General features: G+C 48.0%; 1 protein-coding gene across 3 annotated transcripts in view; it reads right to left on the bottom strand.

Annotated features, from left to right (window-relative positions):
• Window positions 1–1,175: 1,175 nt before the first annotated feature.
• SHD (Src homology 2 domain containing transforming protein D) overlaps window positions 1,176–19,432 on the bottom strand; it is a 37,670-nt gene continuing 19,413 nt past the window's right edge. Inside the window, exons 5-8 of one of the 3 annotated variants that reach the window (XM_028713453.2) lie at window positions 18,581–18,664; window positions 13,359–13,536; window positions 7,797–7,916; window positions 1,176–4,292 (exon numbers count right to left, since the gene is read on the bottom strand). In XM_028713453.2, coding sequence (XP_028569286.2) covers window positions 4,106–4,292; window positions 7,797–7,916; window positions 13,359–13,536; window positions 18,581–18,664 — 569 coding nt within the window. In that variant the 3' untranslated portion in view covers window positions 1,176–4,105. The remainder of the gene's footprint in view (window positions 4,293–7,796; window positions 7,917–13,358; window positions 13,537–18,580; window positions 18,665–19,432) is intronic. The other 2 variants (XM_028713455.2, XM_028713454.2) reach the window with 2 other exon arrangements.

The raw sequence follows: 19,432 nt of genomic DNA, 5'->3' as shown, positions 1-19,432 counted from the left end.
AATTTGTTCTGCGTTTGCTAAATCGTTGGTTTTTGTTGTTTGTAGATTCACTGGCAGGCTCTGCATTTTGTACATTTGTATTTCCAGTGCTCTCAACTTGGATGTTTCGAATGTTTGCTGTGAGCCTCTTTGGGCTTAGCTCATTCTGGAAAAGCAGAATATAAGTAAAATCAACCCAACCAACCAACCAACCAACCAACCAACCAACCCGGTTCCTCCTTAAAATGCTGAAAGAAAGAGGTTTTCTAAACATAAAAAGCCAGAGCCAGAGACATCAAAATGACTGTTTCTTTTTAAGCATTGGCTCAGAAGTCCACTTAGCTCTGAATAGAACTTACCCAGAAAGACCAAGGCATGATGGGAATATCCCCACCTCACTCTGAAATCCCCAGCATCTGGTAGGCAGGCAGAGGATTGATGCCAAAAAAACCCACCACACATTTAAAGCACACCCAATGCACTTGTCATCTCTCCCAAATAATCTGGGGAACTGTAGTTTGTTACAGGCTCTGAGAATTAGAGCTCTGTGAGGTCTAAACTACAGCTCCTGGGATGCTTCGGGGGACGTCATGTGCTTTAAATGTGCACTGGGTCTGCCCAGGGTCACTGAAGCACCAGATAGCAATGCTGCATGGAGCATGAATGTACAGTATGTCTCTGGGTTTGTTTGCTTGCTTGCTTGCTTTAATTTTACAACTGCTAGTTGCTTTGAACTGCAGTTTGTTAAAGGCACTACTACAATTCCCAGTGTGGTTTAACAGCCAGTCTCTCTTCCCAGGGAGCTCTGGGAACTGTAGCTCTGGGAAGAGGTCTCCTAACCATTCTCAACACTTTTAGCAAACTCTGGTTCCCAGGATTCTTTGAGCGAAGCCAGGACTGTTTAAAGTGCTTTCAATGCACAGTGCAGATGTACAGTCTGAATGCACAAACTGCTGAGCTATCTATGCCTCACCCCAGGGCAACAATTTGTGCACCCCTCAGTCCTGCCTGCTCTGACTGGCAGCAGCTCCCCAGGATCTCAAGCAGAGAGGAGGACTTCCACACCCCCTGCCAACGGATCCTTGTTAGCTGGAAAGACCAGAGGCTCACCTGGGGACCCTCTGCATGGAAAGTGGCTGCCCCCACCCTGGGCTCCATTCCCCTCCTCACGGGGAAAGAAGGGACAGACAGGGCCGTGCGGGTGGAGGAGTTTAATGCAAAGGCAACACCATCGTGGCAAAGAGGGAGGAAATATATTGCACCAGAACACAGGACAAACAGAGGGAACAGACCCCCCCCCCCCCACGAGATGCCCGAGGAAACATGGAACAAAGATGGCAAAAAGAGCTTGGAAGGGAGGGAGACGACAAAGGACCCAGCCTGGGACGGGAGAAGCCTCAGTCCTGGGCCACAAATAGCTCTTGTGCTGCCTGCATGACCAGCGTCCAACGCAGCAGCCCCCACATCTCCCCTGCCCCATAAGAAAGAGGAAAGGCGTCATTGAAAGCTTCCTGCTCCATTTAGCCTGGAGGAGCAACAATTACGAGGCCATCCAATCACCCTCTTCCTCTCTTTGAAGCAAAAGCGACCAAAGGGTCTTGCGGCACCTGGACGGCTAACAAGAAGGGCATCATGGCACAAACCCACTTTGTCAGATGCCCTTCTGCCTTCTCCGTGGGCAAGACGGGTCAGTCCCTATGCAAAAGAGCAAATGGCCCGGGATCTGGCAGCAGGAATGGCAACAGCCAGTGCTCTTACTCTAGGGGAAAAGTTGGTACAAAAAGACCTGGCAAGATCCATCAAGCAGAGAAGACTCTGAAACTGCCCTCAAGGTGGCCCATTATATAGAACAAAGGAACATTAAAGGAACCATATAGCATGCCATGACTTTGAGTTAAATAAAAACGTTGATTAGCATTTTGTGTTAATTAGCAAATGGTGTCCATTAGCTTACCAATGCCACACTACCTGTGCTATCGGTGACTGTTTCTTGGGGATGTTTCCTTGCCCAACTCACAAGGAATTAGAAACACACACACACACACACACACACACACCCCTCGAGAAGAGAGCATTTTGGAGCTGGTTATGTGATCAAACTCTTGCCAACTTCCTTGAGAATTTCCAAATGATGACCACTGCAGTCTGGGATGGCTGCTACAACCGGTCCCATATGCAGACAGACCCTGTGTTTGCAGTCAGCCTCAGGTGGAAGGCATCCCTCCCCATCTGCTAGCCTGTCCCTTATATAGAGACCCAAGAGATCACTTTCTGCAGAGAAAGAAAGAAGGGCATTTTCAAGAAAGAAGGGCATTTTCGCTGGCCAGGTTTAATTCAAATCCATCAGACCTCCTTTGGGGAAGGTTCTCAGGCAGGGTGGAAGGAGAAAGAACGTGCCCATGTGAAGACCACCTGGTGGAAACCCTCACACATATGGTTCTCAATTGTAAACTATATGCTGATCTCCGCCAGCAATTTCTAGATCAACTCTGCATCCCCAAATGGAAACCAGAGTCAGAGGTCATACATTTTCTATTACTGGGGAACGATCAGGAGCTCATCAAATTTAGTGGCGAAATATCTCTATTTGTTTTTTTGTCGTTGAAATACTCTGCAGACGTCTGATCTCCCTGGAGACCTGGAGATGTGACGATAGACTGCTCTGCCTCCTTTCTTTTAGCAAATGTTTTGTGCCACTGGGGAAGTGGTAATTCTGTATTGATTTGTTTTGGATGTTTGGATGTGATGCCAATAAAAGGTCTGATGGTGATCATGACTTTCTGAAACCTTTCTTCACAAAAGCAGACACACCCAGGCAGACATGGTCTGGTTTCTTCTGAGTGACAATACTAGCCTCATAACACAGAGACCGCCCCTCTATGTACAGACTGGGGGGGGGGGGGGAGGGCGGGAATCAGGAAAAAGAGATATAAAGGCTATAAATTATGGTGATTCAGAGGTTTAATTTGAACACAAGCTGGATTTGAGTTTGTTGGTGTCTCTGGTAACCTGTCTCTGATATTATGGGCGCATGATCCGTGTTCTTTTATTGGTACTCTTGCTGTGGGTTTGTCATGGCCTTTGGCAAGAACAATAAACTTATATTGAATTGAATTGAATTTCCGCCTTTATCTGCCTGCCAAGTAAGATCCCCCTTAATGCATCTGACAAAGAGAAAGCTTTGTGCCATGATAAATTTGTCAGCCGCCTAAGGTGCCACCAGACTCTGTGTTTTGCTTTTGCTGCAAGAGCTTGTTGCAGAGAGAGGATGGAGCGACTCTGGTCCTTGAGGGAGATCCTGAACCAACAGGACAAGAAAGACGCTCCTTCTCAAAAAGGTTTTGAAGCAGAGGCCGACCTGCCAGGGTTGCTGCAGCCACCCATTTCCTGCATTGCTGGGGGCTAAATGAGACGGCTTCTGATGTCCTTCCCAAATCAATCAATCCATGTGATGCACTGGGAGTGCCAACAACAATTGGGCACACTAAACGTTGCAGGATAAGAGGGCGTTGCTTTTTGGGTGGGACAATCAAACAAATTGGAAATATTGCAGGAGTCTGAGCCTGCTACCAGGTGGAGGCAAATAACAAGCCCTGGGTGCAGGAACCCCCCCCCCCCCCAATTCTGGCTGCTTTGAGTAATTCAGAAAAACATGAGCTGCGATTTTCTACAGCAGGGAGCCTCTGGAAAGCAAGATACATTCTGAGATCTCAGAAGGCTCATTCTCCCCTCCCCATGAAGGCAGGATCAGCAGGGTGGACTTTGCTGTGAGGCTGAAATGGGAAACAAAACGGAGAGCAGGCTCTGGGGGCAGCCTCAAAAGGGGGCCTCCTGGCTCAGAACCCAGCAAATTGAGACAGAGATAAGCAAGGGCAGAGGTGTCAGGGTACCCAGCAAGTGGGGAAGAGCAGGTCCCCCCAGGGCACCCTTCCCCACTGCTGGAGGGCAGGTGGCCGGGCGGTAGACTGTCCATTGTTCTTGCTTAGGATCAGGAGGACTCGAAGGGGTGCCTCTCCTCCCGATGTTCTGCACTCCAGACATTCAACATGCCAAGTCTCTTTGGATCAAATGAAAAATAAAGAATATAACAGCATCCCCTTTGCTCCCACAGCAGCCAGAGTCCTTTTCACAGAGTCTGAACGGCAACTGGATACAGCAAGGAGAGGTGCTCAGCACCTTTGACGGGCAGCTCTTGAGCCGTGTAGAAATGGATGACTTCGGGGATGCTGTCGAAGGGGGCGCTGTTCTGGCCCAAGACATACTTGCTCTCCTTCGTCCGGGTGAATTTCATGTGCATGAAGCCTTGGCTGCTCCTGCCAGAGAGAGAGAGAGAGAGAGAGAGAAGTCAGAGTCTGCACCCCACACTCTGTGTTCACAGCGCCCAGCAGCTGAGGGTCTTGGGTTTAATTTCACTGGGGGGGTTGGAGGAGGTGCTGGTCCTCATGGCTTTGGAAGCTAAGAAAGAAAACACAGCCAAGGTGTTTCCAGAGCTGTCCTGCTTTCATTCACAAAGGAAGCTGCTTTGCTCAGACCACTCCCCCCCCCCCCATGTCGAACTGAAAATACCCTCCAGGGGTCCTGATTTTCCAGAGACAGTCCTGGAACTACAGGCGCCATCCCAGTTTCTGATTTGATCCCAGAATGTCCCGCTTTTCCTTTTTCCTCCCCTCCACGTCTTGGAGAACAATTAAAAGTGTTTTGTGTGTGTGTGCATGCGCAAAAACAAGAGTCCTGTTTACAAGGAAAATAAGGCACCTACACGAAATGAAAGAAATGGTGAAGTTGGCACACAAGGCCTTTCCTATAATTCTGAAGGAAAATGTCTCCAATCCACTTTAAATTCTTAAATGGCAACGCGTCAGCAACCAACCATTTATTAGGAAACATGTGGCGTGTTTATCCCTTTATTATAAATTGTCTATCAGAGGTAAGTCCCACTGCATTCAATGGAGCTTACTCCAAGGTAACAGGATCAAGACTGTGCAACCGTACACTCCAGTCCAAAGTATTTTTACTCATTCGCACCGAGTTCAAAAGGATTTACTCTCCTATTCCCTGACAGGGACTCAAGTCAGCTTACCACTAAAATTTTATTTAATTCCATTTATCTGTAGAAGCTGTTGTGCACAATCCCTTCCCTGGCACATTTTTCCTTTACAACAACCCTGCAAGGCTGGTTGGGCAGAGAGGTTGCCCTTGGCTCAAGGTGTATGTGTGCATATGACGTCTATGCGCGTGGCGAGATGAAACACAGGAGAAGCTTCCTGGTGTGGAATAGGATTGTCCCTATTTTCATCTGAGAAATACTGGAGGGTGGGCACTGACAGGCAAAGGCTCGCTGGGATTTTATCCTGCCCTACTCAGAGGTGTCAGGACTGAACTCCTTTACATAAAAAGCACCTGCTCAACAGACTTTCCCATAAAGGAGACCCAGGTCTCAAGTCTTGGGCTGCAAAAGACAAAGCTGGAGGACGTGAATGTTCCCTAACAGAAGGCAGAGGGTGCTGGTGGAAAAGAGCAGACTGCAAGAGTGAATTTCAGGAACATGGCGAATGACATTTCTGCAGCAAGCCGTCCACAGATCATGAGGTGGGGAGGGAATTGGTGCTGGAGGGAGAGAGGCCGTTTTAATGTTAGGGGTTTGACAGAGCAGGGAAGGAGATGAAAGGCCACGTCCACCGCAGTTGACATGGCTGGGTGTGATCAAAGCACCAAAGGACTCGGGAGGAGAGGGGGGTCGAGGAAGCCTGGAACGCAAGCTCTGACTTTTTGCCGCAGATTATAACTCATCTGTCACTTTGCTTTTCCTCTTTCCCTTCCGTTGCAGGCAAGGGATAAATCCTGATGGATTAAGACGCTGCATAATCACGTCAGAGGAAGGGGGTGGGAAGCTTGGCAGAGGGGCTGAGCAGGGTCCTGGGTCTGCCCAGAATGAAGCCCAGCTTTAGGGATGCGCAGAGATTTCAACCTTCTCGTTTATTTACTATTTTTGCATTTGTATATCCCTTCCTCTTCCTCCAAGGAGCTCAAGGTCAGGTGCCTCATTTAATCTCCACAACGACCCTTGAGAGGAAAGAGCGACTGGGCCCCAAAGTCGCCTGGCCAGCGTCGTGGCCAAGTGGAGATTTGTACCCTGGCCTCTCCCAGGCCCTCCCTCTAACCACTGCACTGCTCATCGGTTTAAAAAGCAAGCATCAAAAAGCATTTAAAGAACATGGATCTTAAGAGAAAGGGTGGCCTCTTCAGAATCAACCAACGCCACACGCATGGAAGAGCCTCTTGGCGCACGCTGAGCCCATGCGCTCGCACGTGGAGGCCCCAAGCGATGAGTGCTTCATCGTATTCATGCACAGATCAGAGGGACAGATGTTCTTTGCTGTCTGAACAACAGGGCTGGCTATCAAATATTTATCCTGGTGCAAGGGAGAGGGGAGGAAAAAGGCTCCCTCGCTCTCCGCTGGGTGCCTCCGGAGCATCCCATAGTAGCAGGGCAGCCCCTTTTTGCCCTCTCCACCTTGTGTGTCCCAATATCACTGGCCCAGTGGGGCGGAAAAGTAAAAGTGTCGCCTCTGGACAGACAGCGCCTGTGGTTTGGGTGTATGAATTTCAGGGATTAAATGTCTGGTGTCTTTTTGGCTTGGGGCTGTTTTTTCATTCCTTGAATATTTTGGTTGCTTTAATAATAATAATAATAATTTATATCCCACCCATCTGGCTGGGTTTCCCCAGCCACTCTGCACAGCTTACAACATATAAAACACAACAAAACATCAAACATTAAAAAACAAGATATCCTATACAAGCAACAAACAAACCAATAAATCATTAAAACCAACATCAGCATCAACAACAACAAACAACAGTTTGCAGTTATACCCATATTAAAGTAACTGCCACCCCCAGGTAAACATTTAACCAACACCAGCCCAACAAAAATGAAACAGAGGAATCAAAATCAGAACTGTCTAAAACATTTTACAACAATTTAGCCAGTTGCCCCACCTAAGCGCTGGTCCAGCCGCGTCCCAGTGGCCTCCCAGGGGCCCATCTGAGCTGTCCAGGGGGAGTCTGGGGCCCCCAGGCCAGGTGGAAACGAGCCTTGCAGCAGAGAGCAGGCCTTTCTTCCAGCACTCAGGCAGCAGCAAATAGATTTGTTGCTTTAGTCTTTTTGCAAGGCTTCAAGGTTTTTTATTATTATTATTATTATTATTATTATTATTATTATTATTATTATTATTATCATTATTATTATTATCATTATTATTATTATCAAGCAGCATATAATTTTTGTAAAATCAACAGCTTGTATGTTTCTAGTTTATTGCAGCTTTTAATTTTCATGAAATTTTAGTTGCTTTATTTGCACATCCTGCCATTTTGGGAGGCAAAACTCCCATTTTTCATATTTCTCCGCCCCCCCCCCCCCGACAACATTTAGCTTGTTAAGTCTATGTTTGATGAAAAAGTGCATAAACTGCTTTTGAAAAACCAAAGTATCTCCATTGTACCTTCTGCAAATGTCAGGAAATGCTAAATCATCATCATAAGAAAATAATATTAATATATAATGTACCTGCAATTACTTGGCAGTCATTCTTTAAGGATTTTGATGTGATTTTACATACCTCTTGCCAAGCAAAACTAAATTAGATTAATTTAACCAGCATATATTTCAGATCCCCAAGTTGTGTTGCAACTTTTTTTTGCAAACCTCGTTTTTGGAATTTGAAAGCTGGAAAAGTCAACATGCCCAACTCCTGGAATGTCCTTAAGATCCCGGTTTGGAAAGTGCAGGCAGGGAAGAAGATGCCGCTTACCTGAGGGAGAGAGAGTAGTCGTTGCGGCTGGTCTCGCTGTTCCGGACCAGGTAGCTGCCTTCCTTGCAGAGGGTCAGGAGGGATTCTGCGTCGGCTCGGCTGATGGTGCCGTGAAACCACCTGGGGGGGGGGGGGGGGAGCCCAGCAGGGTCACGGCTTGCAAATCCTCAACCCTTTGCCCAGACTCCCCTTCCTCTACCTTTGCTTCTCTTAGCATCCTTTCCAGGGCCGGCTCACCCGTGTGGCAACGTGAGGCAACTGCCTTGGGCGGCAGGACTCCCAGGGCCAGCGGGTGCGTAGCTTGCTGCTGCTGCTCCTGCATGGGGACCATTGGGGGCTGGATCCTTCTCAGCAACACCCCCACAGTGGTCTCCAGGCAGATAAGAGCCACTGTCGGTCTCCTCTCATCTTTAGGTAGGTGATAGCTGCACTCTGAGGTCTCCACTCGCCATGGCCTTTGATTCACTTTCACTATCAGGTAAGGTTGACCTGATTCCCCCATGTTCCTGATGGAGATCTTCATTCACCCCGTCTTCCCTGGCGCAGGGAGCACCCTCGCCAAAATATCTTGGGCAGGCCCCAAGGAGGGACCTTGGAGGTCAGTGGCCTCAGCCAGCGGCAGATGGTCTCTTTGGGAAAACGGGGTACCACCCCACCACCCCAAGACTGCCTCCACCTCATTCTTTTTTATTATTTTATTAAACTTGTATACTACCCACCCACTGTCTCAGGGCAGTTCACAACATAAAAATAGAAGATGAAAACACAAAATACATAACCCAACCCCCCCCAAACCCATAATCCCCCCCCAACACTTTTAAAAGGATATGGGCTGTTAATCAGCCCAAGGCCTGGCGGAAGAGGAACGTTTTTGCTTGGCACCTAAAGATAGGTAGTGAAGGCCCCAGGCGAGCCTCCCTGGAGAGAGCATCCCACAAGCAGGGAGCCACTGCAGAAAAGGCCCTGTTCTCGTGTTGCCACCCTCTGGACCTCTCATAGAGGAGGCACACAAAGGATGACCAGAGGATTATCCAGGGTCCAGCAGAGGCAGTTTTAGAGTAGCCCGACTAGATCAGCCACACTGAGCGCTGCGCGTCAGGGGTTGCTGCAACAATGCTGTAGAATAGGGCATGAGGAGCGGGGGGGGGGGGCACATTTTAGTGGCACACAGGGCAACGCTGGAACTTGAGAGCCCAAAGTCTGCCACTGAGTATGGGTAGGTTCAGAAGGGGAGAGGTGGTCCTTGATGCTTCATAGGTCCAGGCCAGCACTTTGAATTGGGCCTGCCTAGAAACTAATGCGCAGCAGTGCAGCCTGGCACTCGATGCTCCAACCATCTTGCCCTGGAGAGCAGCCTGGCTGCTGGATTCTGTGCTGACCTCCCTGTCCTTTAATGCTTGGACTGATTCTCTCGAGTTGCATCCTCTTTCCAGCTCCCTCCTCCTCACGCGTCTCTATCAGGTGTCAGTATGAGAATACCTTTCTCCCCCCTCACCTAATGCAAGAACTTGGAGACATGCAGTGAAATGGGATGGTGGAAGATTCAGGACGGAGACAGCAAAGTCCTCCTTCAGGCAGCATATTGTTTAATGATGGACCTCCACCCCGAAAGAGGCAGATGGGCACCACCATGGGCAGCTCTAAATGAGGATTGGACCAAGTCATGGAGGAGGAGAAAGCCACTGCAGGGGTTGGACTGGATGACCCTTGGGGTCCCCTCCAACTCTATGATTCTAAGATGAGAGGTCGCCTTGATTCTCTTCTCTGAGGACAAAGCAACCAGCAGCCTGACTGCCTTGTTCTTCTCTGGAACACTTGGCTTAGAACTAGAATCCTTTTTCAATCCAAGTTGGGCACTTCCTACAATAAACATTGTGATTGTGTTCTTACTCTACAACATGGGTAGGCAAACTAAGGCCTGGGGGCCGGATCCAGCCCAGTCGCCTTCTCAATCCAGCCCGTGGATAAATGTGTCCTTCTATTTAAAATGCATCTCTGGGTTATTTGTGGGGCATAGGAATTTGTTCATTTTTTATTTTATTTTTCAAAATATAATCCGGCCCCCCACATGATCTGAGGGACGGTGGACCGGCCCCCTGCTGAAAAAGTTTGCTGATCCCTGCTCTACAAGCACCTCTCTCTCTGTGAAATTGCAAGAGAAGCGTCACTCTCTGGACAGTTGCAAAATGAAAGAAGGGCGTCCAGGTAATTCCTAGTGAAGGTTCTCTCGCCTGGAGAAGAGGAGGTTAAGGGGTGATATGATAGCCATGTTCAAATACCGGTATATAAAAGGATGTCACATAGAGGAGGGAGAAAGGTTGTTTTCTGCTGCTCCAGAGAAGCGGACACGGAGCAATGGATCCAAACTACAAGAAAGAAGATTCCACCTAAACATTAGGAAGAACTTCCTGACAGTAAGAGCTGTTCGACAGTGGAATTTGCTGCCAAGGAGTGTGGTGGAGTCTCCGTCTTTGGAGGTCTTTAAGCAGAGGCTTGACAACCATATGTCAGGAGTGCTCTGATGGTGTTTCCTGCTTGGCAGGGGGTTGGACTCGATGGCCCTTGTGGTCTCTTCCAACTCTATGATTCTATGATTCTATGACACGAGACTCCTAACAAAATCATAGAATTGCAGAGTTGGAGGGGACACAGATGGTCATCTAGTCCAACCCCCTGCAATGCAGGAATCCCGCCCACAACCATCCCTGGGGGGTGGGGGCTCAAACCACCAAACTCCTGTTTAACAGCCAGATGCCCTGGTCCTTTGTGCCCCTAATTAAGGCACATGGGGGGGGGCGTGATTGGAGGTTTCAGCCCCACCTTCCGTTTCCCCATGGCTGTAGAAGGACAATTTACTGGAAGGACATTTTCAATAATTTGGTCAATAGCGGCTAACAAGAAAAATTACCCAGAGAAAAATAAATTAAAACATCAACAATATCTAAGAAACATGACAAGAAAGGCAATGATGATAATTCTTTATGATTAGTCAATAGCACTCAGAGGATAATAATGTCCCATTCAGACTCTGACGGAAATTGTGCGCAAGGGAGACAGGGACTTCTTTTACGTAACACAACCTTGATCTTCAAAGCTAGTTTTGCAGAGCCTGAGAGATTTAACTGAACCCAGCATGATTATTTTATTTTTGCCTTACTCTTGTTGAGCAACATCAGACACCCCTCCCCCCACCCCAAATGAAATATCCCAAACTGCTTTTGAAACTGTTCTGTCGGAATGGCAAAAAGCCACAGAATTAAGTGTAGCCTGGAGAATTCCACTCCCTAAAAAACAAATTTAAAAATAAAGTTCCTAGTCCATAAGGATGTATGCAGCTGTGTGCCGGGGGGGGGGGATGCTTGAGGAAATTCCAAAAGAGATCCTCCCCCTACAGAGTCTTTAGGCCTGTAATTCTCTCGCTCAAAGACAGATATTCTTCTTGCAGAGGCCAATCAGTGCCTTGACTTTGCTGGGGAACTTTCCTTTTGGGAAAGCTTGTTTTATCAAACAGGCTTGGGTCAAATGAAACAGCATGAATTATGCAAATCAAGCCACTGGGCATCGCTTTGCATAATCTTTGCCAGGCACAGGGGTGTCCATTGGTCCGACTGCATTGCTGAACAGCAGCAGCAAAGACCTCCCACCACCAGGCCTATGGGATAATCCCCTGCACATATGTAGATTTGCACTCTGATTATTCAAAGCCTCCTGCTCCGTGCCTTGTCTCTGACGGTAATCCTGCTGGGATAACATACTTGGGTCCATTAATTCCAATGGGTCTGCTCCGAGGAGGATTCCGTTTGAGTTCTAACTCACAAGGTGGAACAAGCCCTTCTGGATCAGGCCAGCCTCCTGCTCTCTCCATGGCCGACCAGATGCCCCCAACCCTCCCTCCTTGGAGCTCAGCCCCATTGCTGCCTCTGCCTGCGGATGAAGAGCAGAGCCACTGTCCCCTCCAGCCACGGAGAGACCCCTTCTCCACAAACATCTTTTGAAGCCATTTAGGTTAACAGATTTTTCTCAATGGATCTGGAGACACTTTTCAACTTCCTACTAAATGGATGGATTTTGTCAGGGGACTGATTTGCAAATCCGGGGACCCGGGAACCTCTGGTAAGCTTGATTTAGTTTGGTGCCCGCCCCCCCCCCGGCATGAAGGACTTTCCTTTGTCCTGAATCTGCCCACGTTCAGCTTCATTGGATGTTTACAAGTTGGGGGGGGGGGGGAAGATACTGGGAACAGGAATTTACCTCTCCCAGGAGCTGTGATTCCCAGCCCCTTTAACAAACCCCCATTTCCAGGATTTTTTGGAGGGAGCCAAGAGTTTTCCTTGCATATGCATGGAGTCAGACTCCCCTTGAAGCCAAGAAACCAGAGTGCTGACCCCCCATGGGATGATTTCCATGGGGGGGGGGTAGGGGTTAGATGAAGATCACCTCAGGACCACCCACCGCTGAGTGAAGTACCTTCGACCTGAACAACTTAGGTCAAGGGTACCTCAGTCAGTAGAGCGTGAGACCCTTAATCTCAGAGTCGTGGGTTTGAGCCCCAGGCTGGGCAAAATATTCCTGCATTGCTGGGGGCTGGGCTAGATGGTGGTTGGGGTCCCTTCCAACTCCACAGTGCTCTGATTCTGGGATCATGAGTTCATCTGCAGGAGCACTGTTGGCCGTTCCCGTTCAACTGGCAAGGCTCAACTGACAACACAATAAACGGAGTCTTTATTCTCATTGGCTCAGTCCTCTGGAACTCACTGCCACTAGAGATTCAGCAGGAATCTTCCATCTCAACTTTTAAATACCCGCTGAAAACGTTTCTGTTCCGCCCGGTCTACTTAGGAATGCATCTGTCCATCACAGTTTGTTAATTTCTGGTTTTAACATTTCTGCATGGTTTTCATTGCACAACATGAGGCACAATGATTGTAAATCACTCTATCTTTTTTGCATAGCAGTATTACACTAACTTGCATGCAGACACACATGTGTATGTGTGTATGGCAATCCCCCATCTATGCGCATTTAATACGTGCATGACTGCACACATGCAGACCACACCAAACCTGGAAGTGACCCAAAAACGTCACCAAAAGTGTCGTAATGGGGTGAGGTGGAACAGGGTGTTTGCAGGCTTCCCCAATGGTGTTTCAAATATACGTGCCTCAGAACATAACCCCCACTTAAATGGGGGGGTTTGCCTGTACACACACACACCATCATGCAGGAAGGATCCCAATGAGCTTTTGATATGTTGCTATTTAAATAATTGCAATAACTAAAAATTAAACAAAAAAGCAGTATACACAGCCAAAATCTCCCTTATGTAGCATAAATGACTCATAGAATCATAGAAGTGGAGAGTTGGATGAAGCCCTCAAGGGTCATCTAGCCTAACCCCCTTGCTTCCCCTTACACCTGGCACTCCCCTCCAAGGCCCCACAGATCTCTCACAGTCCTTTGCTACCTGCAACTCTCCTTGCACAAAAGAAGAAAGATTGGTGCTGGCCCACAAATGCATTTTTACGCGGGTGTCGTGGCTTGCTGGCACCTCCCATCACTTACGCCTGATTTTCCAAGGGCAGCGAGGGGTCGATGCGCTCCGCAGCAGGAAGGCTGTGCTCAGGGCTCTGCGACCGGACAAACTTGGAGCTCCCCGTCAGGTGTGGGCGCCAATGTTCTTTGTGCGTGGAAGAGGCAGCGGCGAGGGACGTCCATTCCCAGTCTGGGGTCTCAAACTGCACTGTGTGGGGAGTGGAAAGGACCTGTTAGACTGGGGGGTTCAGCTGCTGCCCAATGGATGGTTTTTTTAAAAAAATTAAAATGCCCCCCCCCCCCCAGGTGGTAAACAGATAAAGTAAATCTTCAAACTTGTTTTACTGATTTTTCACAAAGCAAAAACATAAGCATTGAATTGTTGTCCACTATCACAACTTGCTTTGCACTGCACGCATTGCATTGCCTGGAGCAGCGCATGAGACTCTTGATCTCAGGGTGGTGGGTTTGAGCCCCACCTTGGGTAAAAGATTCCTCCCTTGCAGGGGGTTGGGCTAGACAGCCCTCATGCCCCTTCCCACTCTATAGGAATTAAGCAAATGTTATGGAGCAAGTGTGATGTGGTGGTTGAATACAGACACAGGGTTTCTTTTCATCACACTGCAGAGTGTTTATGAGCTTACCAATGTCAGGATACCTGTGCTATCCATGATTCTTTCGTGTGAATGATTTCCTAACTACAGTTCACAGTCAAAAGCATGCCAAGGTAACATCAGAAGAGGCTGCTGGATCAGGCCAAGGGCCCAACTAGTCCACAATGGCACTCTCCCTTCCTGTGGCTTTCAGTGGAGGCACAAAGAATTTGTCCCTTTTTTTTAAGCCATCTAGGCTGTCGTTGGGCTCTGGCGCCTTTCAGGCCTCCCCGTAGTCAGTGCAGTATTTGTTCAGAAAAGGCCTTCGAATAGCACAGCACTGTTTTCATTTTCTGTATTTTAACCAATCTGATGACTTTTATATTGCTTTAATTCTATTCCAGTTCAATTACTTTTCAATGACGATCTCTTATATGTATTTAGCTGTTTGCATTTATTATTTGGTTTTTTCACAGCACTGATAACCACGCTTGACTGTAAAAACAAAACACACTGAAGTTCACAAAAGAAAACGATAAGATCGAGGAAATTTTACAACCCTGCTTTGAAGCATACAAAAGTTAAAAAGCACTAAAACAGATTAAAATCATGCCAACTAGATCTGGTCCTAACCAATGTTGATGACCTGGTTAGTGGGGTAGAAGTGGAAGGATCATTAGGCGTGAGTGATCATGCTCTTCTGAAGTTTACTATACAGCGGAAAGGAGCAGCCAAGCATACTAGGACTCAATTTCTCGACTTTAAGAAAGCCGACTTCATAAAGCTTAGGGAAGTGCTGGGTGAGATCCCATGGACAGTAATACTAAAAGGAAAGGGAGTTCAAGATGGCTGGGAGTTTGTTAAGAGGGAGATAGTAAAAGCACAACTTCAGGCAATACCAATGAGACGGAAACATGGAAGGTGCCTAAAGAAGCCAGGGTGGCTATCTAAAGAACTTTTAACTGAGTTAAGATTAAAAAAGGATGTGTACAAAAAATGGAAAAGGGGGGAAACCACCAAAGAGGAATTCAAACAAATAGCCAGCACGTGTAGACACAAAGTCAGAAAAGCTAAAGCACAAAATGAACTCAGGCTTGCTAGAGAGGTTAAAAGCAACAAAAAAGGCTTTTATGGGTATGTTCGTAGCAAAAGGAAGAACAAAGAAACCGTGGGGTCACTCAGAGGAGAAGATGGTGAAATGCAAACAGGGGACACAGAAAGGGCTGAACTCCTCAATGCCTTCTTTGCCTCAGTCTTCTCCGATAAAGAAAACAATGCCCGACCTGAAGAATTTGGAGCAAATGATTCAGCAGAGGAAACACAGCCCAGAATAACTAAGGAGATAGTACAAGAATACTTGGCTAGTCTAGATGTATTCAAGTCTCCAGGGCCAGATGAACTGCATCCAAGAGTATTAAAAGAACTGGCAGATGTGATTTCAGAACCACTGGCAGTCATCTTTGAGAATTCCTGGAGAACAGGCGAAGTCCCGGCAGACTGGAGGAGGGCAAATGTTGTCCCTATTTTCAAAAAGGGGAAAAGAGAGGACCCAAATAATTACCGCCCAGTCAGTCTGACATCAATACCAGGGAAGATTCTGGAGCAGATCATTAAGCAAACAGTCTGTGAGCACCTAGAAAGGAATGCTGTGATCACCAATAGTCAGCATGGATTTCTGAAAAATAAGTCATGTCAGACTAACCTGATCTCATTTTTTGACAGAATTACAAGCCTGGTAGATGAAGGGAACGCAGTGGATGTAGTCTACCTTGATTTCAGCAAGGCATTTGACAAGGTGCCCCATGATATTCTTGTAAAGAAGCTGGTAAAATGCGGTCTTGACTATGCTACCACTCAGTGGATTTGTAACTGGCTGACTGACCGAACCCAAAGGGTGCTCATCAATGGTTCCTCTTCATCCTGGAGAAGAGTGACTAGTGGGGTGCCACAGGGTTCTGTCTTGGGCCCGGTCTTATTCAACATCTTTATCAACGACTTGGATGATGGACTCAAGGGCATCCTGATCAAATTTGCAGATGACACCAAACTGGGAGGGGTGGCTAACACCCCAGAGGACAGGATCACACTTCAAAACGACCTTGACACGTTAGAGAACTGGGCCAAAACAAACAAGATGAATTTTAACAGGGAGAAATGTAAAGTATTGCACTTGGGCAAAAAAAATGAGAGGCACAAATACAAGATGGGGGACACCTGGCTTGAGAGCAGTACATGTGAAAAGGATCTAGGAGTCTTGGTTGACCACAAACTTGACATGAGCCAACAGTGTGACGCGGCAGCTAAAAAAGCCAATGCAATTCTGGGCCTCATCAATAGGAGTATAGCATCTAGATCAAGGGAAGTAATAGTGCCACTGTATTCTGCTCTGGTCAGACCTCACCTGGAGTACTGTGTCCAGTTCTGGGCACCACAGTTCAAGAAGGACACTGACAAACTGGAACGTGTCCAGAGGAGGGCAACCAAAATGGTCAAAGGCCTGGAAATGATGCCTTATGAGGAACGGCTAAGGGAGCTGGGCATGTTTAGCCTGGAGAAGAGGAGGTTAAGGGGTGATATGATAGCCATGTTCAAATATATAAAAGGATGTCACATAGAGGAGGGAGAAAGGCTGTTTTCTGCTGCTCCAGAGAAGCGGACACGGAGCAATGGATCCAAACTACAAGAAAGAAGATTCCACCTAAACATTAGGAAGAACTTCCTGACAGTAAGAGCTGTTCGACAGTGGAATTTGCTGCCAAGGAGTGTGGTGGAGTCTCCTTCTTTGGAGGTCTTTAAGCAGAGGCTTGACAACCATATGTCAGGAGTGCTCTGATGGTGTTTCCTGCTTGGCAGGGGGTTGGACTCGATGGCCCTTGTGGTCTCTTCCAACTCTATGATTCTATGATTCTATGATTCTATGATTAACTTTCTAAGCGTCACTTAGGGGTTTGTCTTCACTGGGAAGGCGTGTTTGTTTTTAGAAGGCACCCGCTTGATCTCAATGGGCAGGGAGTTCCAAAGGGCAGGCCCTGCCACCCGCAATGGTGGAGCTCTTACAAATGCAGAACAGGGATTGTGTGGCACCTGGAATGGTGTCACTTCCATTTTATCTGCGTCATTTTGTGTAAGCGGCCTTGAGTCCCAATCTGAGGAAAAGGCGGAATAAAAATTATAATAGAAGAAGAATAACCCTAATTTATCACTGTTTTTAATCCTTCGGTCATTTTTTTTGAATTAATACAGAGCCTGACCTTCTTCACAAGGTTAATCTTGGGGTGGGCTTGTGACAGGATGTGGAAAATGCAGGTGGGGGGGCCAGTTGCACATGGGACACGCCACACATCCATGTGCAAACCAGCTGTCATGAATGTGGCAAGCGCAGGAACAGCAGGGAAGAGGGATGGAAGAGAGAGGAATCAGAAGAGGAAGAACAAGAGGGAAGACCCTGGAGACGAGGAAACAGACACAGAATACAGAAAAGCGAGGAGGGGGGCATTCATTGGGCACCCCCCTCTGGAACCATAGGGACTAGGGCCTTTAAGAATACCTCCAGGAGGACAGGTGTATTCTGTGGCATGTTCTTGTCTCATAGGAGCCAGTGTGGCCTAGTGGTGAGAATGTCAGACTAGGGCCTGGGAGAGACCAGGGTTCAAATCCCCCCTCCGCCATTAAGCTCATTGGGGGCCAATCCCTGCCTCTCAGCCTAACCCACCTCACAGCGTATCTGTGTGTATGTGTGTATCTGAAGAAGTGTGCATGCACACGAAAGCTCATACCAAGAACTAACTTAGTTGGTCTTTAAGGTGCTACTGGAAGGAATTTTTTTTGTTTTGACTATGGCAGACCAACACGGCTACCTATCTGTAACCACCTCACAGGGTTGCTGTGAGGATTAAATGAGGAAGAGAACCACGTGCCCCACTTTGACCTCCTTTGGGGGAAAGAAAGTGGGTCAGAAATGCAATCTTATAAAATAAATAAGCCAGAAATACTGCAGGAGTGACGGGTTTATTCTGCGTCCGTTGTTGTTCTGTGATGCTTCCCCAGTGCAACAAGAGTGGGGCAAAAAAGGAGAAAGAAAGCAGAGGATTTGTAGTGTGAAAAGTTATGGGATTTCAGGAGGATGCACTGACTGGAGACAAAGCCGTGGGGCTGCCCCAAAACCTTCCAGGCACAAACCGGTCTGGAAGTGGGGGGGGGGGAGCATCAGGAGCACAAATCATCTTGAATGTGCAATAAGCGCACTGTCTGGAGGGACCCAGAGAAGCAAATGCTGGAGTTTTCCAGGGGCCAAATCTCATGCAGACTTTTCAGTCCCCTTGTGAGAAGGCAGCTCCAAGCCAGCCAGGGGCGCCCTGTCCCTGTTGCCAACACCCTTTTCGCAGGTGAAGGCTCCATGCCTTTTCATATGTGAGTGGAAGGCAGAAATTCAGCAGGTGCAGCTTGTCTGCTGGGGAAGCTGCACCCGTTGAACATTTGCCTGCCCCGTGGAATCTTCTGTCTATGTAACAGACAGCAACCCCAGTGCCACTCTAAGCTGGAGCCAAAAATAAACACAGCGCCAGCCAGAGAAGGCAAGAGAGGTGTGCAGGGGAAGAGATGTTTCCAACCCAGGGGAGAGAGGCTGAGGTGGGTAAGAGGTTAAAAAAAGACGGTCACCTTCTGGATCTAGGGATTCCTCTGTGCCCGTGAGTTGTCCTACCGGAGGTGGCCAGGGCAAGACTTTATTCTCCTTAATGTCTACTGCAATGGGAGAGGGCATCATGGAGGAGAGGAGAGAGGGAGAGGGAGAGAGAGAGAGAGAGAGAGAGAGAGAGAGAGAGAGAGAGAGAGAGAGAAGGGAGGTGGTCGGGAGGAAGGCCAGGCGAAGAAGGGAGGAGAGATGATGGGAAGGGAGAAGGAGAGGAAGGGGATAGAAAGGGAGGAGTGCAAGTGAGCAGACAGAGAAGAGGAGGAGGAGGAGGAGGAAGAAGGAGGAGGAGGAGGAGGGGGAGGAGCAGCATGGCAAGAGAGAAGGGGAAGGAGAGAAGACCAGGAGAAGGGAGAAGAGGAAAGGAATGCAAGAAGGAAAGGAGGAGAGGGGAGAAATGATGGGGTGAGGAGCATAAGGGGGAAGAGGAGAGAGGAGAAGAAATGGAAGAACATGATAACAGGGGAAAAGAAGGAGCAGGGGAATTCATGGAGACAGGAGGAGAAATTTGGAGGAAAGGGGAGAAAATAAAGCAGGAGGAGAAGGAAGAGGAGCAGTAAAACATGGTGAGGAGGGAGAGAAGAGTGTTGAGATGAGAAAGAGGAAGGGAGGAAAGAGACAAAACAGACATGATAAAAAAGAAAAGATCTAATGACGGAGAGACAAGGGGAGACGGGCAATTGCCCCCTCAGCCCCCTCCCTTCACAACAGCCATTCTCTGAGTCTTGCCCCCGCTGTTTCCTCAGCTCTTTTTAATGAGATAAGTGCTTTATTTCTGCTTGACACTGCAGAGGACTGGAGGATACATAATATTTTTAAAA

This window comes from Podarcis muralis, chromosome 18 (assembly GCF_964188315.1).
Source record: "Podarcis muralis chromosome 18, rPodMur119.hap1.1, whole genome shotgun sequence".
Classification (NCBI taxonomy): Eukaryota; Metazoa; Chordata; class Lepidosauria; order Squamata; family Lacertidae; genus Podarcis; species Podarcis muralis.
This window is presented reverse-complemented; position numbering and strand designations above follow the sequence as displayed.